Consider the following 27,500-nt stretch of genomic DNA (forward strand, 5'->3'; position numbering starts at 1 on the left):
ACTGCTACTTGAGGAGCTCACAGCTGCCACTTGCGCACCAACAATACCAAGGACTCATCCCTCCTATAAGCAATTCTCCCACGTCTTCATATGTAGCCCCGTATCGGGTATCGACTGCTTATCGATGTTTTACGGACTTTAGCGGCGCCCCTATGGACCAGAGTCACTAAGCATTTTCTATGTTTGGAGACTAACCATCATTAAGAAAAAAAGTAATAACACTTTAAACTTTTACTATTCCTCCGTTCCACTACCTGCTTTAAGTCTCTCGTTTATCATCTCGATGGCTCTATCTCTTCGATGGGATATTGTCTCCTAGGACAGAAGCGCTGGTTGTTGCTGGCAAAATACTAACCTCACCCGTATTAACAGCCCTAAGTACTCACACATCACTTGAATAACCCTCCCACAGTGTAAACATTCATCCCTCCCTACGCAAACTCCCACTTCTAAGTACTCCCACCTTTGAGTACTCCCGCCATCTTGCGCAATATTCCCTATTGTACAATATTGTTGACGGTGTAGGGGTGGTAATGAAGAGGAACACGTCTTTGGCCTGTTCATTTGGTGTCTTCTACATACTGTGCCATTCTTCATTACCATCCCTACACCGTCAATGATATTGCACAATACAGAATATTGCGCAATAATAATGATCATGTAGGGCCCACTAGACTTATCGTAACAAAATCATCAATGTGCCCTCAAGATAAACGACTACTCGGGAGATCTTGCCTCTGATTCTTCCAGATGAAAAAGAAGTTGCTGTCTTCCGTCCAAGTGTGCGTGAAGGCCTCTGTCAAGAAGGCCGCGGCCTTCAAGAAGGAAATGCCCTGCCAAGAGGTCCGGAGCCTCATCCTCGAAGGCCTCAAGGAAGAGCAAGAGGGAGAAGACCTTCATATGCACGATCTTTGGGGTACGTAGTGCCTCGCCAATCCTGACTGTCACTTCTAACGTTTTCCTTTTCTTCTTCTTCTTCTTTTTCAATTTCCGTTCACCCTATTTAGGAAGAATACATTCCAATAATCATCTTATTTTATTTTATTTCTTATTTTATTTGATCTATTCATTTATTTGCTTACCTATTCTATATGATTCTATTCTGTTTTGTTCTATTCAATTTTTTTTTTTTGGCTAGTTGACCGAGAAACTATTGAGCCCATGGCCATGCAGGAAGAGGAGCTTCACGAACCAACAAGTATGTACCAAATCTCTCTCTCTCTCTCTCTCTCTCTCTCTCTCTCTCTGTCTCTCATTCTCTCTCTCTTTCTCTCTGGCATCTACTTCTCAACTTGTGACGCTTTTCTTGGGGAGGTATCCATTTTGGCTGACCCCAGGCAATTTATTTCATCCTAAGATATATCACCGTTGAAAAATAGTTCAGTTTCTGGTCTCTATTTCTCTGTCTTAAAATTTCTTAATTTTTTTCTTTCTCCCTCATGTTTTTCCCGGTTTTATTATTTATACAATAATGATAAATGATAATTTGGGAAATCATAGGTATGAATACTTCCTATATTATGAATAATTTTTGTCACTCGTGTCGACTATAAATACGACAGAAACATCTTATTCATTTTCTGGGGAAAATAATGTTGATATGTCAAACGGTTTTTGGAATAACAGCCATTTAATCTAAGTTAATCTTATCTATTCAGTCGTATTTTTTTTTGCTTTTTTAATATTTAGTTTAATCTAATTTTATTTGAATTAATTCGATTTAATTTTTATAAATTTTGTAAATAGTTTGATTTGATTTGAATTTATTTGATTTGAATCTATGTAATTCAACTTAAATCAATTTAATTCAGTTAACAATAATCTAATTCTAGCTCAATCTAATAAAAATAAGATTCACCAAAGAATAGAAATAGAAATTTTGACAGTTTCTCATCTCATCTTATATTCCATATTACATTTTTAATATTCCATTTCGTTTTTCAACTTTGTCGTATTATTTGCCTCCTATTTGTTTCCTTGTGTTTGAAGCTACTGATTTTTGTCCAACCTGCTTCATATTCTTGATGGGATTACTTTCTCCTTCCTAATGTTTGATCTGCTTTAATGTTATTTTCTTCTTCTTTTCTCTTTTTTTTTTCTTTGTCTCTCCTTTTCTTTTTCTTGTTCATCTCTTTTTTATGTTTCTTTTATTTCTTCCTCATCTTCTTTTTCTTCTTTTTTCACCTTCTTCATCTCCTTCTTCCTCCTCCTCTTCTTCTTCTTCTTCTTCTTCTTCTTCTTCTTCTTCTTCTTCTTCTTCTTCTTCTTCTTCTTCTTCTTCTTCTTCTTCTTCGTCTTCTTCTTCTTCTTCTTCTTCTTCTTCTTCTTCTTCTTCTTCTTCTTCTTCTTCTTCTTCTTCTTCTTATTCTTCTTCTTCTTCTTCTTCTTCTTCTTCTTCTTCATATCCTTCTTCTTCTTCTTCCTCCTCGTCTTCCACTTTTTGTTATCCATTCCGTCTTAGTGAAAGCACTTGCCCTTTCTTACAAGTCCGAAGACGAAGGCGAAGACAGGCGGCCGAGACAGCGTCGACAGTCGTCGTCTTGGCCGAGACGACATACAAACCCAAGCAGGAGGAAGAGAAGGAGATGGAAGAGGAGGAGCTTCCACTGGAGGAGGAGGAGACGGCCGAGGACCTCGAGACTGAAAAGGAGACTCTGGTCACCACACAGTTACCAGAGGTAAGGTGACCCTCGAAGTCCGTTGTCTCCGAGACAATGTTGCGGTGTCACGGAGATAATGTTGCTATGTCTCGGAGACATTGGTACGGTGGTTACTATGCGTGATTTTGACTGGTTTGCAACTGTATTGAGAGGAAGTGTATTTTGGTGTGGGTGAAGGTGGGTAGTGATTCTGTGTTCGATCCAGGGTCCGAATGCCAGTCTACAGGGATGCACCTCAGTGGGGATGAGAGAAAGTGGAGACCGGGTGTAAGTTTATACAATATATAGTGGTATTTGTTCTTACAGTGTTCTGGTGATCCCAGTTCAACATTGGTGATGTCAAAGGAATAGAGGAGTGCTTACGATAGTACCACTGCACAAAGCTAAAAAAAAAAAAAAAATCTTGTGTTTCTCTTTTTCCAGTTTGATCTCGGTGGACTCGAGGGCATCGAGGAGTTCGAATTCATCTCGGATATGCTCAACGATAACCTGGTCGAGACCTTTTCGCCGCCACAGACCCCCCAGGTGAGATGGTATAAGTGGTGATGGGTGGAGCGTGGTTGATGCTGCTACCACTGTCAATATTGTTATTAATGCTGGTGTTCTTGTTTGTGGTGGTACTGATGTTGGTGGTGGTGTTGTAGGTGGTGTTGATGTTGACGTTGTTGTTTGTGCTATTGTGGTATTGGTGTTAATGTTATTGTTGGTGTTAATCATTATAATGATCATTATTACAATAGATTTCAGTAGCAAATTATACTAACAAAAAATATCGGTCTATAACGCGGCCTGATGCAGAACATTAAGTTATATTCTTATCTGTTTCTTATCTATCTATCAGATTATTTAGTAATCAGTTAATCTATATATTATTATGTTTAGCTATATTTTTGTCTATTATATATTCAGCTATTCATAGACTTATTTGTTTGTGTATCAATCTATTTACATATTCTTATTGATCAATTTATTGATTTTTTATACATTTATCTATTCAAATCATGGAAAAGGTCAATATACAGTATATCATTTACTCAAAATTTGGATGATTGAAGGGGTTAATAATAATCCTTTTACATAACTTATCCTGGCTAAAATCAAACGGTTTTATTAATCTTAAAGGAAGACTGGGAGGGGGCGTCATATCAGTACAGATGAATTTCGTAATATTGTTTTTGCACCTCTCGGATTTCATAATCCGAAAGGATTTTACGAAGTTTGCTGAAAATAGATATATCTGATGGTGTTCTTATGTCAAGACGAGGAGGGGAGAAAAGTAAAGAAGGGGAAGATGGAAGAAGGGAGGTGGAGAGGGAAACGGGGAAGGAGGGAGGGTGGAAGGAGAAAGGAGTGAGGGAGAGAGGGATGGAGGGAGATGGAAAATAGGAAAAGTGTCAACGCATACATATTTTCTGTGGATTCATTGCCAAAGAAGGAAGACTTTTTTTTTTCCTCTTGTGGAGAGAGTGAGTGGTTTGAGGTAAAGGTTGGACTTCGTCAAGGATGCGTTATGTCACCGCGGCTGTTCAACTTATACATGGATGGGGTAGTGCGAGAGGTAAATGCAAGGGTAGTGGGTCAGGGATTGGAGATGGTTAAAGAAATGGAGAAAAGTGGGAGGTGAGCCAGCTGTTGTTTGCGGACGACACTGCGCTTGTGGCAGGATCGGAGGAGGGATTGAGGAAGTTGGTGACAGAGTTCGGGAGAGTGTGGGATAGAAGAAAGCTGAAGATAAATGTGGGTAAAAGTAAGGTGATGAGATGTACAAGGGGTGAAAGTGGCAGTAATCTGGAAGTGAGCATTAAGGGAGAGCGACTGGAGGAAGTGGATAGTTTTAGATACTTGGGTGCAAATGTGGCAGGAAAAGGTGGAGTAAAGGTGGAGGTAGAATGTAGATTGAGAGAAGCAAGTAAATGCCTTGGTGGATTAAAAAGTGTAATGAGGAATAGAAATTTGGGAATGGATGCTAAAAGGAGACTGTATGAAGGAGTGATTGTGCCAACAGCACTGTATGGAGCAGAAACATGGAACATAAGAGAGGAAGAGAGGAGCTTGAATGTGTTTGAGATGAAGTGTCTGAGAAGTATGATGGGGGTTACTAGGCTAGATAGAGTGAGAAATGAGGAGGTGAGGAGGAGAACAGGGGTGGAAAGGGAGTTGGGAGATAGGGTTGATGAAAGAATATTAGGATGGTTTGGACACATGGAAAGAATGAGTGAAGAAAGACTAGTAAAGGAGGTATGGAAGGCAGATGTGGAGGGAGTGAACATGAGGGGACGTCCTAGGATGAGATGGATGAATGGGGTGAAGGGGGCTTTGGGGATGAGGGGAATGTCTGTTGAGGAAGGACGGGAGAGGATAGAAGACAGGGGTGAATGGAGAATGGTTGTATATGGAAGATGTTGTGATGCATGAGGTGGAATGGACGGGGGGATGGGGGTGAGGTAGTGTGTGTGAGCAAAATTTTGACGCAGCCCGAAGGGATTTCTCCCCGTCCTCTCCTTTATATGGGGGGACGGAGAGGGGGGGTCGCCGATTTAATGAAGCAGCCTTGCTGTGGATGTGCTGTGTCTTGCGACACTGCTTCTGACCCAGGGCAGTGGATAGGGTGCAGGGATGACCCGTCATCTAGGAGGTGCTAAGATGGGAGGGAGGGTGGAGGGATGTGGAGTGTATTCAGGGATGGAATGGGTGGGAATGATTTTATGCCTTTTCCTTTTTGGCTACCTCCCTAGTAAGGGGGAAAAAGCCTTGGTATATGTATGTATGTATGTATGTGTTTCTATTTCTAATAATAAGAACTTTTTTGTTCCGGCAGTTCCGGCAGGCCAGAAGACTGATGCATCCGGGAGAGCCTGTGCCCCAATTCCAGCCTGATGTTCTGCGTACTAGTACAGGTGAATTTTTTTCTTCTTCTTCCCCCTCTCCTTTCTTATTCTTTTTCTCTTTTTTTAAAGAACTGAAAGGTATCTTCTTGGGTAGTTTTCCCCTTAAATTCCTTTATACTCTATAAACAATGAGGCCAGATCTTTTGGTCCATATCAAGGTCGGATGGGAAAAAAAATTGAGATGCATTGCATTCAGTCAATCCATATGTTGATTAATCTCTTTAACAGAGTGATACAATTCGAGCCTTTCTATTGGTTAAGAACAGGCGTCTTCATGCAGCTGAAGGGATAGACTCCAGCCTGAAGCAGTCTAGATTGTGCAAGACCCCTTCAGGTCGGTTCTCGGTTGTGACATCCCACTGTGCGCCAATCACACGTTCCCTATGAGTCTAAGAAGTAACACTAAGAAGGTGGTGGGCCTTAGGGTGTTGTTTACAAATCCAGAGGTTCTCAAATGTTTTCTTCTTGTGTCTCCCATACTTATGTGACTCTGTTTCTTCATCTTCCTGAGGATCATTTCAACACTGAATAGAATTGTTAATCCTCCACGAACAGGTGGATCAGTTCAAAACATGAGTCTGAATCATGGCACCGGGAGAGTTCCGGTTTCCTTCTTCACAAAAAAAAAAAAAAAAAAAAAAAAAAAAAAAAAAAAAAAAAAATCGATTTAACAAGGGCTTTTTCCCCTTCACCAAGGAAGTAAATAAAATGAAATCAATAGATGAATAAATAAATAAGTAGATAAATAAATCGATACATATATGAATAGATAGAAAATAACTAACTAAATAAGAGATAAATATGATGAACAAAGATGCAGATAAAAAGGGAAGAATGTAGAAACGAAATAAAAGGAAAACAAGTCAACCAAACTTGCAGTCCATAAATCACGAGTGAATGAACACCTGCAAATAAATGACGGAACAATTATGGCGTAAGTTAAAAAAAAAATATATATATATATATTTCCCTTTTGCTACTTGGAGACGTTCCATTCCTTCATTCTTTCCCCCTCCCTGCCCGGGGGCCCACGTCGAGAGCGCGAAGCCACAAGAAAAGAGAGACGAAGGCGGAAGCTTTCGCCTGAAGGCTCCGGAGGCCATGGAAGACTCCTTTGGCGTCTCCGCTATCGCTATCGAAGGGCACCGCCCAAGGCCCCTCTTCCCTCTGAGGTCTCGGGTCGAAGTCGGCCAATTGCGCCCGCAGGAGGAGAATGAGAAGACGTGTCTGGAGGAGAACATAAGAACATAAGAACATAAGAAATAAAGGAGACTGCAAAAGACCATAAGGCCTACACTAGGCAGCTCCGTATCCATCACCACCTGTCATCCCCATCCATAAAGTTGTCTAATCGTTTTTTAAAACAACTGATAGTTTCAGCGCTTACTACGTGGTTACTAAGTTTATTCCATTCATCGACCACCCTATTTGTAAACCAATTCTTGCCTATTTCCTTCTTAAATCTAAATTTGTCCAGTTTATACCCATTACTGCGAGTCCTGCCCTGTTGTTTTAATATGATGACCTTGTTTGCATCACCCTTGTTATAGCCTTTGATCCACTTGAACACTTCTATTAGATCACCCCGCACTCTGCGTCTTTCCAGAGAGTGTAAGTTTAGGTGCCTAAGCCTCTCTTCGTAAGGCAAATTTCCGAGTCCTTGTATCATTTTGGTCATTCTTCTCTGTACTGATTCTAGTGAATTTATGTCCATTCTGTAGGACGGAGACCAAAACTGTACCGCATAGTCAAGGATGGGTCTAACTATCGCTAGATAGAGTTTAATAATTACCTCTGCCCTTCTACTGTATTCGTTACCGTCCTAGCAATGAAACCTAATGCTCTGTTTGCTTTATTTCTGGCGCTAGTGCACTGCTTCCTGGTTTTAAGGTCCGGACTCACCAGAACTCCCAAGTCCCTCTCGCACTCAGATTTTTCTAAAAACGTGTTATCTAAGTTGTATCTATTTTCGGGGTTGTGTAGCCCTACGTTTAACACGCTACACTTAGAGATATTGAAGTTCATTTGCCATTTCACCGACCATGTTAACAGTTTATTAAGATCATCCTGCAGAATCTGGGCGTCTTCTCCTGACCTAATTAGGCGTCCTATTTTAGTGTCGTCCGCAAACTTACTAACATCACTATTTAACCCATCGTCTAAGTCGTTTATATACATAATGAACAACAAGGGACCCAAAACCGAGCCCTGGGGGACCCCGCTAGTAACATTGCCCCACCTAGATTTTATTCCATTTATGGTGACCCGCTGTTTTCTGTTACAAATCCAAGCTCTAATCCATTCTAACACTTTTCCTCCTATGCCATGGACTTTGATTTTATTTAGTAGTCTCTGGTGTGGCACTTTGTCGAACGCTTTGCTAAAGTCAAGGTAAATAACATCGTAATTTTCATTGTTGTCTGACGCCTTATATACCTTAGTGTAAAAGGATAGAAGATTAGTCACTCATGACTTACCTTTGGAGAAACCATGCTGTGAATCACGAATTAAATTATGCCCTTCAATGTGTTCTCTGAGTCTATTTACTATTATTGATTCAAGCATTTTTCCTATAACCGATGTCAAACTGATTGGCCTGTAGTTGCATATGGTCGATCTATCTCCCTTCTTAAAAACAGGAACAACGTTTGCCTGCCTCCAAGCAGTTGGAACAGAACCAGTGTCTACCGATTTATTGAATATTTCAGTTAACTGGTCGCAGATTTCAAATTTACACTCTTTAAGCATTCTTGGAAAAATTTCGTCCGGACCCGGAGATTTTGTAGCTTTAAGTCTGTCAATCTGCTTGATAACTTCTTCTTTACTAATGCTGATATTAGTTAGGCTATTTTCTTCATCCCCTCTGAAAATCGGATCGCAGTCAGGTACTTTATCTAACCTCTCATTAGTAAACACCGATAGAAAATAATTGTTAAACTCCTCACTCATTTTTTCTTCCGATTCTATCATGACATTTTCATCGTTTTTAATTGGTCCTATTCTTTCTTTATTTTTTGTTCTATAGAGGTGAAAGAAACCCTTTGGGTTGGATTTTGTTTGACTGGCAACCTTGATTTCATAATTACGTTTCGCTGAACGTGTATTCCTTTTAACCAGCTTTGCCATTTCGTTATATCTTGATCTAAGGTGTGATTCCCCGTTTTTTATTTTTACGTAAAGTCCTCTTTTCATTTTGATCTCATGTTTCAATCTGTCCGTCATCCATTTGGGAGTATTACTATTTTTCCGTATTGACTTTAGGGGGATAAATGTGTTTTGTGCATTAATGATTAGATCAGTTAGATTGTTATACATTTCATCTAAAGTACTGACCTGATTTTTGGGCCCTCGCCCCGAATCGACCTGACCTAAGGTATGCGTATTACTCTCTGTGACCCAGACCTGACCTAAGGTACGCGTATTTCCCTCCTTGACCCAGACCTGACCTAAGGTATGCGTATTACCCTCCTTGACCCACTTCTGACTATCAGCCCCGCAACGAGAATCAAGAATGTTTGAAACGTCCGGATTGTTTTTCGTATTCAATTTCAAATAGGTTTTTATATTGTCAAAGTTTGCTTTCCTGAAGTCTGGTACTTGAACGTTATTTGTACTTTTTATTTTTTCCCAAATAATATTAAATCTTATTTCTTGATGATCGCTAAAGCCTAGACTATCGCCCACTATTACGCTGCTAATTTGGTGCTCATTATTTGTTAGAATTAAGTCCAGGGTATTTTGTCCCCTCGTAGGATCGGTAATCATTTGTTTTAGGAAATTATCCTGCACCACATCTAGGAATTTCTTCGCTTCATGATCTCCTATTAAAGTTTCCCAGTCAATGTTTCTATAGTTAAAATCTGCCATGATTACAACGTTTTTGTACTGGGACGCTCTGTGAATTTCATGAATTAGGGAATCAGTCTGCTCAATGCTAAGGTTAGGAGGTCTATACAAGACGCCAATAATAACTTTCTTATTCTTGCCTATAATCTCTACCCAAATAGATTCCGTACAGTCCTCTTCCTTAATCGAATTGTTGATAATACAGTTTAATGTATTTTTAACGAAAAGTGCTACACCTCCCCCATTCCTGCCGACCCTATCCTTATGAAAAAACTTATATCCTTCTATTTCGATTTCCGGAAGGAAATGTTTATCAGCCATGTTGATCCAGGATTCAGTAATGGCTATAATATCGAAATTTTCTACGCATGCTTTACCTCGCAGCAAATCAATTTTGTTAATTATGCTCCTACTATTTGTATAGTAAACTTTAAGTTTATCTTCCCTCCACCTGCTTTGGTGATTTTTTGTACAGTCGTCTAAGTTGTTTCTATTGCCTAAACTATATTCCGATACTTCCCCCCCTACTCCCACATAATCTACCCGAAAAAACCCTGTAGGATGCCTACTTCTCGCTCAAGGGATTCAGCAAGGAGCCGAAATCCTTTGGGAGACAAGTGCACTCCGTCCCTTGTGTATAGGTGATTCTTACCATAAAAGCGGTCCCAGTTGTCGACAAATGCCCATCCATTAGCCTTACAATGTTTTGCCAGCCTGCAATTCATTGCAATAGCCCTGGAATGCCACATGCCTCCAACTCTACGCCTCGGAAGGATTCCACATACTACAGGAACACCTCCCCTATTTCTGATCTTGTCTAGCGCATCTCGGTACCGCGCAAATAATTCCTCACTCCCTAACTTACCTATATCATTTCCTCCGGCACTTAAGCAAACTACTGGGTCCTTACCTTCCCCTACTAGACACTCTTCAATCCTATCTCTAACATCACCTAGGAGGAGAGTGACTAGGGCATTATCTTCCAGTGTGCATTGGTGGCGTCATCGGAAGCGTGCTAGTCTCACATTCGCTTAGTTGTGAGTTCGAATCCCATACTCCTCTCCGATTCCCAGCAGTGACTGTTACCTGCCCCCTACCAACAATCCCGAAAACGTATATAATAGGGCAAAGGTGACGGCTTCGGCCGCAGCTACTCAGCGTCTCCTGGCGTAAGCTCCTCATCCTCCCCAGCCGTTGCAGTAACTTCCTTCGTATGGGTAGCGCATTTATCTTCTCGGTTAATAAGCGGAAGGGTTAGAACTGATCTTGATTAAAAGTTGAAAAGAAAGGCGTGCGACCGTTTACATGTAATCAACATAATGACTTTTCTTATGGGCTAATCTACACCATTTTCTCGATATATCTTATTCGTTCATTTGTCCCTTCATTCATTGTGTATATTCATTTGTGAATATCATCAGTCTATTTTCCATCTAGTTATCTGTTCAGTTATCCATTTATTTGTGTATCTATTCTCTTTATTTCTTTATTAATTGTTTACTTATTCTTATATCTATTAGCTGTTGCAAATCTTTTATTTCTTTATTTATGTATCTATCTATTCACCAATCTATTCGTTTGCTATCTTTATAAAAATCTGAAAAAATTGTCACACGTATTTGCACAATCATGTATTTCCATCCCCCCCGTTTTCTTTCTATTCCTGTCCAGGAGAGATGCAGGTGCAAGAGGTGCTGGGAACTCCGCGCAGTCTCTTCCAGGTGCTGCTCATGCAGATGGTAAGGGGCCCAAAGTGTAAAGTTTTTCATTCCCTCATATTTATTTAATTATATATATATATATATATATATATATATATATATATATATATATATATATATATATATATATATATATATATATATATATATATGTATATATATATATATATATATATATATATATATATATATACTTATCTATTAATCTATTCACTCTACGTTTTTGCTTATTTATTAATTTGATAATCTATTTATTAATTTATTCGTATACTTATTTATCTATTTAATTATCTATTTATTTCTTATTCACTTGTTTGTTTTAATGTTTATTTGTTTACCTTATCCTCCAGATGTTCCGGAAACTTCGCGACTCGATGCAAGAATGTGTGGCCAAGGACATGGGCTTCGTGAACGACCTCGGCGAGTTCGAGATTTCCGCCTTCAGGAAGTTTATCAGCATGGTGAGCGGTCCGTGACCTATTCTGGTTAATACCAGACGATTTTATTTAGCCAATGAGAAGCTTTGGGCTCAAATTAAGGTTTTGATCTGTAGAGATATATATATTTTTTTAACCCAGAATCACGCTTAACCTGAATAGAATCGTCTTGTATTTAACAGAGAAATTATATTAAAAAAGTACGTCACTATATTCGTATTGAAGGAGAGGTGACCTGTGTCGAGTTGTTTTTAGTATTAGTTCTGTACGCAGCAATGCAAACACGTAGTTATTTCCTAGCGTGATTGGGGTGACGATTGTAAACAATCATTATAAGGTGTCAATACCCAATACGGAGCCAACAGATGTGTCCAACTGGCGTGGAGCGGAACTATTGTAGTGTAACGCCATCTGTGAATGTTGTATGGCATCAAAGAAAGTAGGAACTTTGTATGGGAGAAAACGTACACGCCATCTTGTGCGTTTTGTACGATACCATAACAAATGGGAATTCAGTATGGGAGAAACCATGCACCTTATCGCGGGAGGAATTATCATCAGTAAACGAGGATTCTGCAGATTAAAGGTGCGAGCTTGTTAGAATTCAATCCCGGAAACTGATTACGGCTCTGATATCAAGCGTCGACATGACGTCATGAGAACTGACAAATTTTAGATATTTCAAGAGCCACTCCCAATTGGTCAAAACAGACACAGCGCTTACAAATGATCAAAAACAATGTGGAATATTCAATTTTATGTTGTTATAGATTTGACAACTTTAAAAATGCATTTCATATGAATATTAGTGCGATACGCTTCGTACTGGAAAAATGTAAACTTATACTCTACCTAGCCGTCTTTTGTCCATGCCCAATACTTCTATGCTTGGGGACAATATCACACAGAAGGAATGGAGTCATGGAGGTGAAAATTGGTGAGTTTTAAGGAGGAAAGTATTTAGGAGAGACATTAAAGTTTGAAAATGACTAGCAATATATTTTGAGTAACGAAGAAAAATAGTATCAGATTCAGCCGACTTGTGTCGTGCATTTACTTTCGTCTCTGTCTTCACTGGAAGTAGATCTGTCATTGAATGCGTGGGTGCGCGCGTGTGTACGTATGTGTGCGTTAGGGGATAAAAGAAAGAGAGGGAAAGAGAGAGAGAGAGAGAAATAGGGATAGAGAGAGACAGAGAGAGAGAGAGAGAGAAAGAGAGAGAGAGAGAGAGAAATAGGGATAGAGAGAGACAGAGAGAGAGAGAAAGAGAGAGAGAGAGAGAGAGAGAGAGAAATAGGGATAGAGAGAGACAGGAGAGAGAGAGAGAGAAAGAAAAGAAAGATAGGAGAGAGATAGGAGAGAGAGAGAGAGAGAGAGAGAGAGAGAGAGAGAGATAGGAGAGAGAGAAAGAGAGAGAGAAAGAGAGAGAGAGAGAGAGAGAGAGAGAGAGAGAGAGAGAGAGAGAGAGAGAGAGAGAGAGAGAGAGAGAGAGAGAGAGAGAGAGAGAGAAAGAGAGAGAGAGAGAGAAACAGGGATAGAGAAAGAGGGAGAGAATACGAAATACAAAATCAGACAATGAAGGAAACAAAGTAAATTTGCCTGCTGGAGGTAACGTCGCTTCCAAAGATAATGACATCATCACTTGTGATCTTTTCCTTTGGGGGTGTCCGTCTGCCTGCGGGACATGTCGCTTGCGTATCGCATTCAAGTCCTCGGGCGCCTCGTGTATCTGCAATTCTTCCCTTCAAGTCGCTTATCTTATGTTTCTCTGTCAGGGACGTGCGCTCCCGTTTCCGGTCCCTTCAATCCCAGACGTTGTTATTCAGTCTTGGGCGAGATTTGATCTCGTGACCGTTGAACTCGTGACCGTTGAACTCTTGTTTACAAATTGTTTTCACTGCCTCAACAATGTTGTAATAATACTTGTGTGATTAGTAGAGCACTTCAGAAGCTGATTTCTGTCATTTGTTACTTAAGTCCCTCTTCCGCTCGTTTTCTGCCCACGACGCCTACAGGAAAATGACTCCACCATGCCAGTGATATGGAAGGGAGCATGGGATTTTTTTCTTCTTCCTATTTTGAGTGAAAACTTTCCTCGAAGAAGTAGAAATGTAAAAGGACGGACTCAAAAAACAACATCCACTATGCCTCTTGCGAACTGCCTGAGCGCTGCATCACCACACCTCCCGGATAAGGAAGGCGGAGCAGAAACTTCCAGATGGCGGAGGTCCTTCCAAACAGAGGAAGGCCCTTTTTTATGGAACAGGACTTTTTTGGCCGAGGAGTATTTTCCTGACGGAGGAAGGTTTCCCAGAAGGAGAAAGACCTTCCTGGCGGAGAAAGACCTTTCTGACGGAGGAAGATCGTCTTTAAAGAGAAAGACGTTGGCGACGAAGGAGGTCCTCTCTGACGATAGACATCAGAGGCAAGGTGGTGGTTGTGGTGAATGGATTCCTGTGTAGGAGGGTGGCGTAGGGAACTACAAGCAGGACAATGGGAAGGCTATGAATAGAGATGCTGAGGATCTGTGCTGAGGAAGTAAGGGGCGGGGGGGGGAGCGTTGCGGACGGGGTGGGGGGGTCGGGGTTATGAGACACAGACAGAGGGATAAGTGGGGGAGTAAGAAAGTGGGGGAATAGTAACAGAAGGATAAAGGGAAGGAAAAGAAGGAGGAGGAGGAGGAAAAGGAGGAGAAGGAAAAGGAGAGGGTGTATTTAGAGTTGGAACAGTAGTTAAAAAAGAGGAGGGGAGGAGGAGGTAGGAGAGGTGTAGGAAAAGGATTAGGTAGAGGAGGAGGAGAAGGAGGAGGTGAAAGGAGCAGAAGACGAGGAGGAGGATGTAGGAGAGGAAGAAGAGGAGGAGGGGAAGAGGAGGAAGTAGATGAGGGAAGGAGGGGGAGGAGGATGTAGAAGAGGAAGAAGAGGGAGAGGAGAAAGCAGAAGTGGGGGGATGTTGGAGGAGGTAGAAAAGGTGTAGGAAAAGAGGGAGGTAGCAGAGGAAATGGACGAGGAGGAGAAGGAAATAGAAGACGAGGATAATGATGTAGAAAAGGAGGAGGAGGAAGAGGAGGGTGTAGAAAAGGGAGGAAGAGGAGGAAGAAGAAGAAGAAGAAGAAGAAGAGGAGGAGGAGGAGGAGGAGAAGGAGGAGGAGAAGGAGGAGGAGAAGGAGGAGGAGAAGGAGGAGGAGGAGGAAGAAGGACTCCAGTGACCGAAGGATAAGGTTGAGTAGGAAACTAAGAAGAGAGCACAATACGACGTCATCAACTGCGTAGGTTTGCCTGCGGGGAAGAAGCGGGGACGGGAGGAAGGGGGGTGGGGGAGGAAGATGAGGGAAAACGATGAGGAGAGGAGGAGGAGGAGGAGGAGGAGGAGGAGGAGAAGTAGAAGGAGGAGGAGTAGGACGAGGTGGTGAGGGGAAAGGAGGGTACGAAGAGGGAAGGTCATTTTCTAACGGAATTAAGTGAAAAAAGAAAGATTAAAGGGAGGGTAGGTGCTCATGCATAAGATGAAATAGATGTACATGGATATGTAAACATACGCATGCGCAAGCACGTACACACACACACACACACACACACACACACACACACACACACACACACACACACACACACACACACACACACACACACACACACACGCACGCACACACACACACACACACACACACACACACACACACACACACACACACACACACACACACACACACACAAACACACACACACACACACACACACACACACACACACACAGTGTGTGTGTGTGTGTGTGTATGAGTATTCGTACGAATATGCGAGCATGTATGTGTATATAAGAACATATGCAAAGGTGTACTGTATGTCCAAACACACATTAACATATAAACGTATATGTAAATGTATACATATATTTATGTATATAAGTGCACATAAGTGTAAGTACACACATACACACACACACACACACACACACACACACACACACACACACACACACACACACACACACACACACACACACACACACACACACACACACACACACACACACACACACACACACACACACACACACACACACACACTTCAACGAATGGACGGCTTAGAAGACGTTCTGAAGAAAAGTGAAGTCTGTGGATCCCAACGCAAAGAGAAGTGCCTAGTGTTTTTGCAGGGTGGGGGGGAAATTGCTCGTGGAGTAGTGGGAACGTAGGGAAAGAGGAAAAGGGGAGGGATTACTGAGGGAAATGGAAGGAAATGAGGAGGGAGTAGACTTTGACCAGCCAGACAAGCGGAAGGTAAACAAAAGACTTAGCGAGGATCAAATGTCTAATAAAAATGTAAAGATTAGAAGTATAGAGAGGAGCAATACAGAAGAAAGTGACGAGAATATGTTCCAGGGATTTAAAGAGGGTGGGGGGGACACAACCCCCCCCCCGACTGATAAGACTAGAGGAGAGAGTTGATAAGGTGATCGAGGACTTGGAGCGTAAGTTAGGTAACGTAGACTCCATTTTTCAAAGAATTGAAAGGTTGGAACAACTAGAGAAGGCTAACAGAAACTTAACTGAAGAAATAGAGGACCTAAAAAGACAGTTAGGAAATGTAAAGGAGGAGAATGAGAAATTGAAGAAGAATAGTAATGAAAACAGAGAGAAACTAGCTACAGAAGCTAAAAATTGGAGAATAACTCAAGAAGGGAATAAGGTTTCATTCACTGACATAGTCAAACAGCAATTGAAAGAACATAATGAAGACTCAGTTATTAAAGTGATGAGACAGAAGGAGAATATAGTAAGAGAATTAGCTGACAAAAAGAAATGTATAATTATATTAGGAATGGAAGAGAAACATAACCCAGATAGAACTGCAAGAATCAAGGAGGAAAATGAAAGAGTAAGCAGTTTATTAAAATTAGTCCAGGAAGATGAACCAGAAATTATAAAGGAAATTGAGGAAAAATTCAGACTCGGAAAATATAGTACAGATAAGACCAGACCAATTAAGATTAAATTCAGGTCACAAACAACAGCAGAGAAAATTCTATCCAAGACAGGGAAACTAGCAACAAATGATCAATATAAAAAGGTATGGATAAAAAGAGAAATGAATAAGGAGGAAAGAGAGGCAGAAAAGCAGAAAAGAATTGAAGCTAAGGCAAAAAACGAGGAAAGAACGGAGTCAGAGAAAGAGAGATTCTATTGGAGAGTAGTGAACATGAAAATAAAGCAGTTCGACATACTAAAGAAAAACATAAGGGAAACAGAGAATACAATGGAAGTGGCAGAAAACTAAGAGTGTCTTACACAAATATAGATGGATTGATAACAGGATTGAATGAACTGAATGATTATTTGAAAGAAAAAGAACCGGACATAATGGGAATTGTAGAAACAAAATTAAAAGGCCCACTACCACCCAACAGTGTAGGACATGATACATACAATTATTGGATTAGAAACAGAGAGAAAAAACAAGGGGGTGGAGTTATGTTCCTGACTAAGAAGGATATAAACGTGAAAGGTGTCATATATGGAAAGAATACAGTAGAGATGATTATGATAGAAGTGGAAGACCGAGATAAGAAGAGCAGAAAATTTGTGATCAATTATGTGCCTCCGAAAACAGCCTCATGGGAGGAGAGTGAACATAAAAGTATGTTAGAGGACACAAAGATAGCATTAACTAAAATAATGGAAGACGGAGGAAGAATAGTTATGATGGGCGACTTTAATTGCAAAGAAATCTGCTGGGAAGAAATGACAGTAAAGAGTGGTGATGACTCATGGGGAAATGCTCTACTTGAGATGATTACTGACCATTCAATGACACAATGGATACAAGAGAACACTAGGTATAGAAATGAAGAAGAACCATCGAGGCTAGACTTAATAATTACATCTGAACCTAGAATAGTGGACAAGATTGAATATAAAACACCAATAGGTAAAAGTGACCACATATTGATTGAACTGGAACTTAATGAAGAAAAATATATGAAAAGAAATGAACAATATAGAAAAGGAAGAATGATGTATGAAAAAACAAACTTTGATAAAATAAGAGAATTCTTCCAACAAGAAAACTGGGAAGAAATATACAAAGAAGAAACAACAGTGGAAGAGAAATGGAATATTTTGACAAAAATTTACAAAAAAGGAGTGGAAAAGTATGTCCCAAGACAAAAACAAGAAAAAGAATATGTAAAATGCTGGTACAACAAAAGTTGTAGGGAGTTAAAGGACAAAAGAGACAAAGCCTGGAACAGATGGAAAAAAGACAGAAGACCTGAAAAATGGAAAATATATACTGGTTATAGAAATGAATATGTACAAAAGTGCAGAGAGGAAAAAAGAAAATATGAAAAAGATGTTATAGAAAAGTGTAAAGATCAACCAAAACTATTCTACAGATTTGTAAACAATAAACTGAAAAACAAACAAGACTTAGAGAAATTAAGACAAGGAGGAGTTGAATACACTGAGGAAATGGAAATGGCAGAAATTATGAACAAACATTTTAAATCAGTGTTTACAAGGGAAAATATACAACCTGAAGAGATTGAGTGGAAGGAAAAAGTCCCCCTATGGAAGAAATAGAAGTAACAAAGAATGAAATATTGACACACTTGGGTAATTTTGATGTCAGAAAATCGCATGGGCCAGATGAAATAGCAAACTGGATTCTGAAAGAATGCAGGAATGAACTGGCAGACAAAGTACATAGCATAATAAGCAGTTCCTTAAAAGAAGGAAAAGTTCCAGAAGATTGGAAAAAAGCAAATATAGTACCTATATATAAAGGAGGAAATAAAGAAGAACCTACCAACTATAGACCAGTCTCTCTAACAAGTACAATAGCAAAAATATGTGAAAGAATTATCAAAAGTAGATGGGTAAAATACTTGGAAAAAAAACAACGTACTAAATCCAAGGCAATTTGGATTCAGACAAGGACGATCATGCGTCACCAATTTAATATGTTTCTATTCAAGGCTAATAGATATAATACAAGAAAGAGATGGATGGGCTGATTGTGCATTTCTAGACCTAAAAAAAGCTTTTGACAAAGTACCACATAAGAAGTTGCTTAAGAAATTAGAATATGAAGGAGGAATACAAGGTAAATTGCTAAATTGGATGGAAGACTTTTTGCAAGAAAGAAAAATGAGAGTAGTGATAAGAGATCAGCACTCAAAATGGAATGAAGTAATAAGCGGTGTCCCGCAGGGAACAGTTCTGGCCCCAATAATGTTTGCTATATATATTAATGATATGGATGAAGGAATTGAAAGCTATATGAGCTTCTTTGCAGATGATGCAAAATTACTGAAAAGAGTGAAAACTGAAGAAGATTGTGAATCACTACAGAGAGATCTAAATAAAGTACAAGAATGGAGTAGGAAGTGGGAGATGGAGTTCAATACAAAAAAGTGTAGTATAATGGAATTTGGAAAAAGCAAAAACAGAATAACAGGATCATATAATTTGGGAAAAGAAGGAATAAAAAAAGTAGAAAATGAGAAGGACCTGGGAGTCATTGTTATGAATAATATGTCACCTGAGAAACATATAAATAAGATTTTTGGAGAAACTTATAATTTAATAAGAACAATCAAAGTGGCATTTACATACCTGGATGAAGAAATGGTGAGGAAAATCCTAATCACCCTGATAAGACCAAGATTGGAATATGCAGCAACGATATGGTCACCAAGTACAAAAAAATGTATAAAAAAACTTGAAAGAATACAAAGAGCAATTACAAAACTGGCACCAACACTCTCAAAACTATCATATGAAGAGAGACTACAAAAACTTAAACTACAGACACTAGAGCAAAGAAGAGAGAGAGGAGATTTGATAGCTATTTACAGAATCATGAAAGGCATAGAAATTACTGATAGAGAGAATCTGATAAAATGGGATGACAGAAATACAAGAGGACACGGAAAGAAAATAAAAAAAGACAGCTATAGAAGAGATTTTAAAAAGAACAGCTTTCCTCACAGAGCAATAGACAGTTGGAACAAGTTAGATGAGAAAGTGGTGTGTGCAAAATCAATACATGAATTTAAAAATAGTTTAGATAAAATGAGATATGAAGACGGGACCCCACGAGCATAGCTCCCCTTCCCGTAAAATACAACTAGGTACAACTAGGTAAATACACACACACACACACACACACACACACACACACACACTTCAACGAATGGACGGCTTAGAAGACGTTCTGAAGAAAAGTGAAGTCTGTGGATCCCAACGCAAAGAGAAGTGCCTAGTGTTTTTGCAGGGTGGGGGGGAAATTGCTCGTGGAGTAGTGGGAACGTAGGGAAAGAGGAAAAGGGGAGGGATTACTGAGGGAAATGGAAGGAAATGAGGAGGGAGTAGACTTTGACCAGCCAGACAAGCGGAAGGTAAACAAAAGACTTAGCGAGGATCAAATGTCTAATAAAAATGTAAAGATTAGAAGTATAGAGAGGAGCAATACAGAAGAAAGTGACGAGAATATGTTCCAGGGATTTAAAGAGGGTGGGGGGGACACAACCCCCCCCGACTGATAAGACTAGAGGAGAGAGTTGATAAGGTGATCGAGGACTTGGAGCGTAAGTTAGGTAACGTAGACTCCATTTTTCAAAGAATTGAAAGGTTGGAACAACTAGAGAAGGCTAACAGAAACTTAACTGAAGAAATAGAGGACCTAAAAAGACAGTTAGGAAATGTAAAGGAGGAGAATGAGAAATTGAAGAAGAATAGTAATGAAAACAGAGAGAAACTAGCTACAGAAGCTAAAAATTGGAGAATAACTCAAGAAGGGAATAAGGTTTCATTCACTGACATAGTCAAACAGCAATTGAAAGAACATAATGAAGACTCAGTTATTAAAGTGATGAGACAGAAGGAGAATATAGTAAGAGAATTAGCTGACAAAAAGAAATGTATAATTATATTAGGAATGGAAGAGAAACATAACCCAGATAGAACTGCAAGAATCAAGGAGGAAAATGAAAGAGTAAGCAGTTTATTAAAATTAGTCCAGGAAGATGAACCAGAAATTATAAAGGAAATTGAGGAAAAATTCAGACTCGGAAAATATAGTACAGATAAGACCAGACCAATTAAGATTAAATTCAGGTCACAAACAACAGCAGAGAAAATTCTATCCAAGACAGGGAAACTAGCAACAAATGATCAATATAAAAAGGTATGGATAAAAAGAGAAATGAATAAGGAGGAAAGAGAGGCAGAAAAGCAGAAAAGAATTGAAGCTAAGGCAAAAAACGAGGAAAGAACGGAGTCAGAGAAAGAGAGATTCTATTGGAGAGTAGTGAACATGAAAATAAAGCAGTTCGACATACTAAAGAAAAACATAAGGGAAACAGAGAATACAATGGAAGTGGCAGAAAACTAAGAGTGTCTTACACAAATATAGATGGATTGATAACAGGATTGAATGAACTGAATGATTATTTGAAAGAAAAAGAACCGGACATAATGGGAATTGTAGAAACAAAATTAAAAGGCCCACTACCACCCAACAGTGTAGGACATGATACATACAATTATTGGATTAGAAACAGAGAGAAAAAACAAGGGGGTGGAGTTATGTTCCTGACTAAGAAGGATATAAACGTGAAAGGTGTCATATATGGAAAGAATACAGTAGAGATGATTATGATAGAAGTGGAAGACCGAGATAAGAAGAGCAGAAAATTTGTGATCAATTATGTGCCTCCGAAAACAGCCTCATGGGAGGAGAGTGAACATAAAAGTATGTTAGAGGACACAAAGATAGCATTAACTAAAATAATGGAAGACGGAGGAAGAATAGTTATGATGGGCGACTTTAATTGCAAAGAAATCTGCTGGGAAGAAATGACAGTAAAGAGTGGTGATGACTCATGGGGAAATGCTCTACTTGAGATGATTACTGACCATTCAATGACACAATGGATACAAGAGAACACTAGGTATAGAAATGAAGAAGAACCATCGAGGCTAGACTTAATAATTACATCTGAACCTAGAATAGTGGACAAGATTGAATATAAAACACCAATAGGTAAAAGTGACCACATATTGATTGAACTGGAACTTAATGAAGAAAAATATATGAAAAGAAATGAACAATATAGAAAAGGAAGAATGATGTATGAAAAAACAAACTTTGATAAAATAAGAGAATTCTTCCAACAAGAAAACTGGGAAGAAATATACAAAGAAGAAACAACAGTGGAAGAGAAATGGAATATTTTGACAAAAATTTACAAAAAAGGAGTGGAAAAGTATGTCCCAAGACAAAAACAAGAAAAAGAATATGTAAAATGCTGGTACAACAAAAGTTGTAGGGAGTTAAAGGACAAAAGAGACAAAGCCTGGAACAGATGGAAAAAAGACAGAAGACCTGAAAAATGGAAAATATATACTGGTTATAGAAATGAATATGTACAAAAGTGCAGAGAGGAAAAAAGAAAATATGAAAAAGATGTTATAGAAAAGTGTAAAGATCAACCAAAACTATTCTACAGATTTGTAAACAATAAACTGAAAAACAAACAAGACTTAGAGAAATTAAGACAAGGAGGAGTTGAATACACTGAGGAAATGGAAATGGCAGAAATTATGAACAAACATTTTAAATCAGTGTTTACAAGGGAAAATATACAACCTGAAGAGATTGAGTGGAAGGAAAAAGTCCCCCCTATGGAAGAAATAGAAGTAACAAAGAATGAAATATTGACACACTTGGGTAATTTTGATGTCAGAAAATCGCATGGGCCAGATGAAATAGCAAACTGGATTCTGAAAGAATGCAGGAATGAACTGGCAGACAAAGTACATAGCATAATAAGCAGTTCCTTAAAAGAAGGAAAAGTTCCAGAAGATTGGAAAAAAGCAAATATAGTACCTATATATAAAGGAGGAAATAAAGAAGAACCTACCAACTATAGACCAGTCTCTCTAACAAGTACAATAGCAAAAATATGTGAAAGAATTATCAAAAGTAGATGGGTAAAATACTTGGAAAAAAACAACGTACTAAATCCAAGGCAATTTGGATTCAGACAAGGACGATCATGCGTCACCAATTTAATATGTTTCTATTCAAGGCTAATAGATATAATACAAGAAAGAGATGGATGGGCTGATTGTGCATTTCTAGACCTAAAAAAAGCTTTTGACAAAGTACCACATAAGAAGTTGCTTAAGAAATTAGAATATGAAGGAGGAATACAAGGTAAATTGCTAAATTGGATGGAAGACTTTTTGCAAGAAAGAAAAATGAGAGTAGTGATAAGAGATCAGCACTCAAAATGGAATGAAGTAATAAGCGGTGTCCCGCAGGGAACAGTTCTGGCCCCAATAATGTTTGCTATATATATTAATGATATGGATGAAGGAATTGAAAGCTATATGAGCTTCTTTGCAGATGATGCAAAATTACTGAAAAGAGTGAAAACTGAAGAAGATTGTGAATCACTACAGAGAGATCTAAATAAAGTACAAGAATGGAGTAGGAAGTGGGAGATGGAGTTCAATACAAAAAAGTGTAGTATAATGGAATTTGGAAAAAGCAAAAACAGAATAACAGGATCATATAATTTGGGAAAGAAGGAATAAAAAAAGTGAAAATGAGAAGGACCTGGGAGTCATTGTTATGAATAATATGTCACCTGAGAAACATATAAATAAGATTTTTGGAGAAACTTATAATTTAATAAGAACAATCAAAGTGGCATTTACATACCTGGATGAAGAAATGGTGAGGAAAATCCTAATCACCCTGATAAGACCAAGATTGGAATATGCAGCAACGATATGGTCACCAAGTACAAAAAAATGTATAAAAAAACTTGAAAGAATACAAAGAGCAATTACAAAACTGGCACCAACACTCTCAAAACTATCATATGAAGAGAGACTACAAAAACTTAAACTACAGACACTAGAGCAAAGAAGAGAGAGAGGAGATTTGATAGCTATTTACAGAATCATGAAAGGCATAGAAATTACTGATAGAGAGAATCTGATAAAATGGGATGACAGAAATACAAGAGGACACGGAAAGAAAATAAAAAAAGACAGCTATAGAAGAGATTTTAAAAAGAATAGCTTTCCTCACAGAGCAATAGACAGTTGGAACAAGTTAGATGAGAAAGTGGTGTGTGTGCAAAATCAATACATGAATTTATAAAATAGTTTAGATAAAATGAGATATGAAGACGGGACCCCACGAGCATAGCTCCCCTTCCCGTAAAATACAACTAGGTACAACTAGGTAAATACACACACACACACACACACACACACACACACACACACTTCAACGAATGGACGGCTTAGAAGACGTTCTGAAGAAAAGTGAAGTCTGTGGATCCCAACGCAAAGAGAAGTGCCTAGTGTTTTTGCAGGGTGGGGGGGAAATTGCTCGTGGAGTAGTGGGAACGTAGGGAAAGAGGAAAAGGGGAGGGATTACTGAGGGAAATGGAAGGAAATGAGGAGGGAGTAGACTTTGACCAGCCAGACAAGCGGAAGGTAAACAAAAGACTTAGCGAGGATCAAATGTCTAATAAAAATGTAAAGATTAGAAGTATAGAGAGGAGCAATACAGAAGAAAGTGACGAGAATATGTTCCAGGGATTTAAAGAGGGTGGGGGGGACACAACCCCCCCCCCCCCCGACTGATAAGACTAGAGGAGAGAGTTGATAAGGTGATCGAGGACTTGGAGCGTAAGTTAGGTAACGTAGACTCCATTTTTCAAAGAATTGAAAGGTTGGAACAACTAGAGAAGGCTAACAGAAACTTAACTGAAGAAATAGAGGACCTAAAAAGACAGTTAGGAAATGTAAAGGAGGAGAATGAGAAATTGAAGAAGAATAGTAATGAAAACAGAGAGAAACTAGCTACAGAAGCTAAAAATTGGAGAATAACTCAAGAAGGGAATAAGGTTTCATTCACTGACATAGTCAAACAGCAATTGAAAGAACATAATGAAGACTCAGTTATTAAAGTGATGAGACAGAAGGAGAATATAGTAAGAGAATTAGCTGACAAAAAGAAATGTATAATTATATTAGGAATGGAAGAGAAACATAACCCAGATAGAACTGCAAGAATCAAGGAGGAAAATGAAAGAGTAAGCAGTTTATTAAAATTAGTCCAGGAAGATGAACCAGAAATTATAAAGGAAATTGAGGAAAAATTCAGACTCGGAAAATATAGTACAGATAAGACCAGACCAATTAAGATTAAATTCAGGTCACAAACAACAGCAGAGAAAATTCTATCCAAGACAGGGAAACTAGCAACAAATGATCAATATAAAAAGGTATGGATAAAAAGAGAAATGAATAAGGAGGAAAGAGAGGCAGAAAAGCAGAAAAGAATTGAAGCTAAGGCAAAAAACGAGGAAAGAACGGAGTCAGAGAAAGAGAGATTCTATTGGAGAGTAGTGAACATGAAAATAAAGCAGTTCGACATACTAAAGAAAAACATAAGGGAAACAGAGAATACAATGGAAGTGGCAGAAAACTAAGAGTGTCTTACACAAATATAGATGGATTGATAACAGGATTGAATGAACTGAATGATTATTTGAAAGAAAAAGAACCGGACATAATGGGAATTGTAGAAACAAAATTAAAAGGCCCACTACCACCCAACAGTGTAGGACATGATACATACAATTATTGGATTAGAAACAGAGAGAAAAAACAAGGGGGTGGAGTTATGTTTCTGACTAAGAAGGATATAAACGTGAAAGGTGTCATATATGGAAAGAATACAGTAGAGATGATTATGATAGAAGTGGAAGACCGAGATAAGAAGAGCAGAAAATTTGTGATCAATTATGTGCCTCCGAAAACAGCCTCATGGGAGGAGAGTGAACATAAAAGTATGTTAGAGGACACAAAGATAGCATTAACTAAAATAATGGAAGACGGAGGAAGAATAGTTATGATGGGCGACTTTAATTGCAAAGAAATCTGCTGGGAAGAAATGACAGTAAAGAGTGGTGATGACTCATGGGGAAATGCTCTACTTGAGATGATTACTGACCATTCAATGACACAATGGATACAAGAGAACACTAGGTATAGAAATGAAGAAGAACCATCGAGGCTAGACTTAATAATTACATCTGAACCTAGAATAGTGGACAAGATTGAATATAAAACACCAATAGGTAAAAGTGACCACATATTGATTGAACTGGAACTTAATGAAGAAAAATATATGAAAAGAAATGAACAATATAGAAAAGGAAGAATGATGTATGAAAAAACAAACTTTGATAAAATAAGAGAATTCTTCCAACAAGAAAACTGGGAAGAAATATACAAAGAAGAAACAACAGTGGAAGAGAAATGGAATATTTTGACAAAAATTTACAAAAAAAGGAGTGGAAAAGTATGTCCCAAGACAAAAACAAGAAAAAGAATATGTAAAATGCTGGTACAACAAAAGTTGTAGGGAGTTAAAGGACAAAAGAGACAAAGCCTGGACAGATGGAAAAAAGACAGAAGACCTGAAAAATGGAAAATATATACTGGTTATAGAAATGAATATGTACAAAAGTGCAGAGAGGAAAAAAGAAAATATGAAAAAGATGTTATAGAAAAGTGTAAAGATCAACCAAAACTATTCTACAGATTTGTAAACAATAAACTGAAAAACAAACAAGACTTAGAGAAATTAAGACAAGGAGGAGTTGAATACACTGAGGAAATGGAAATGGCAGAAATTATGAACAAACATTTTAAATCAGTGTTTACAAGGGAAAATATACAACCTGAAGAGATTGAGTGGAAGGAAAAAGTCCCCCCTATGGAAGAAATAGAAGTAACAAAGAATGAAATATTGACACACTTGGGTAATTTTGATGTCAGAAAATCGCATGGGCCAGATGAAATAGCAAACTGGATTCTGAAAGAATGCAGGAATGAACTGGCAGACAAAGTACATAGCATAATAAGCAGTTCCTTAAAAGAAGGAAAAGTTCCAGAAGATTGGAAAAAAGCAAATATAGTACCTATATATAAAGGAGGAAATAAAGAAGAACCTACCAACTATAGACCAGTCTCTCTAACAAGTACAATAGCAAAAATATGTGAAAGAATTATCAAAAGTAGATGGGTAAAATACTTGGAAAAAAACAACGTACTAAATCCAAGGCAATTTGGATTCAGACAAGGACGATCATGCGTCACCAATTTAATATGTTTCTATTCAAGGCTAATAGATATAATACAAGAAAGAGATGGATGGGCTGATTGTGCATTTCTAGACCTAAAAAAAGCTTTTGACAAAGTACCACATAAGAAGTTGCTTAAGAAATTAGAATATGAAGGAGGAATACAAGGTAAATTGCTAAATTGGATGGAAGACTTTTTGCAAGAAAGAAAAATGAGAGTAGTGATAAGAGATCAGCACTCAAAATGGAATGAAGTAATAAGCGGTGTCCCGCAGGGAACAGTTCTGGCCCCAATAATGTTTGCTATATATATTAATGATATGGATGAAGGAATTGAAAGCTATATGAGCTTCTTTGCAGATGATGCAAAATTACTGAAAAGAGTGAAAACTGAAGAAGATTGTGAATCACTACAGAGAGATCTAAATAAAGTACAAGAATGGAGTAGGAAGTGGGAGATGGAGTTCAATACAAAAAAGTGTAGTATAATGGAATTTGGAAAAAGCAAAAACAGAATAACAGGATCATATAATTTGGGAAAAGAAGGAATAAAAAAAGTAGAAAATGAGAAGGACCTGGGAGTCATTGTTATGAATAATATGTCACCTGAGAAACATATAAATAAGATTTTTGGAGAAACTTATAATTTAATAAGAACAATCAAAGTGGCATTTACATACCTGGATGAAGAAATGGTGAGGAAAATCCTAATCACCCTGATAAGACCAAGATTGGAATATGCAGCAACGATATGGTCACCAAGTACAA

The 27,500-nt window shown here is 38.5% G+C and overlaps 1 protein-coding gene across 2 annotated transcripts in view; it reads left to right on the forward strand.

Annotated features, from left to right (window-relative positions):
• Positions 1-27,500, forward strand: part of LOC143026160 (uncharacterized) — an 84,420-nt gene that overhangs the window by 36,018 nt on the left and 20,902 nt on the right. For both annotated transcript variants that reach the window (XM_076186166.1, XM_076186167.1), the window contains exons 3-9: positions 751-916; positions 1,139-1,198; positions 2,488-2,678; positions 3,084-3,185; positions 5,479-5,557; positions 11,066-11,133; positions 11,466-11,576. In XM_076186166.1, the coding sequence (XP_076042281.1) occupies positions 751-916; positions 1,139-1,198; positions 2,488-2,678; positions 3,084-3,185; positions 5,479-5,557; positions 11,066-11,133; positions 11,466-11,576 (777 nt within the window). The remainder of the gene's footprint in view (positions 1-750; positions 917-1,138; positions 1,199-2,487; positions 2,679-3,083; positions 3,186-5,478; positions 5,558-11,065; positions 11,134-11,465; positions 11,577-27,500) is intronic.

The sequence above is a fragment of the Oratosquilla oratoria genome, chromosome 6 (assembly GCF_046742065.1).
Source record: "Oratosquilla oratoria isolate Oo_2021 chromosome 6, ASM4674206v1, whole genome shotgun sequence".
Lineage (NCBI taxonomy): Eukaryota > Metazoa > Arthropoda > Malacostraca > Stomatopoda > Squillidae > Oratosquilla > Oratosquilla oratoria.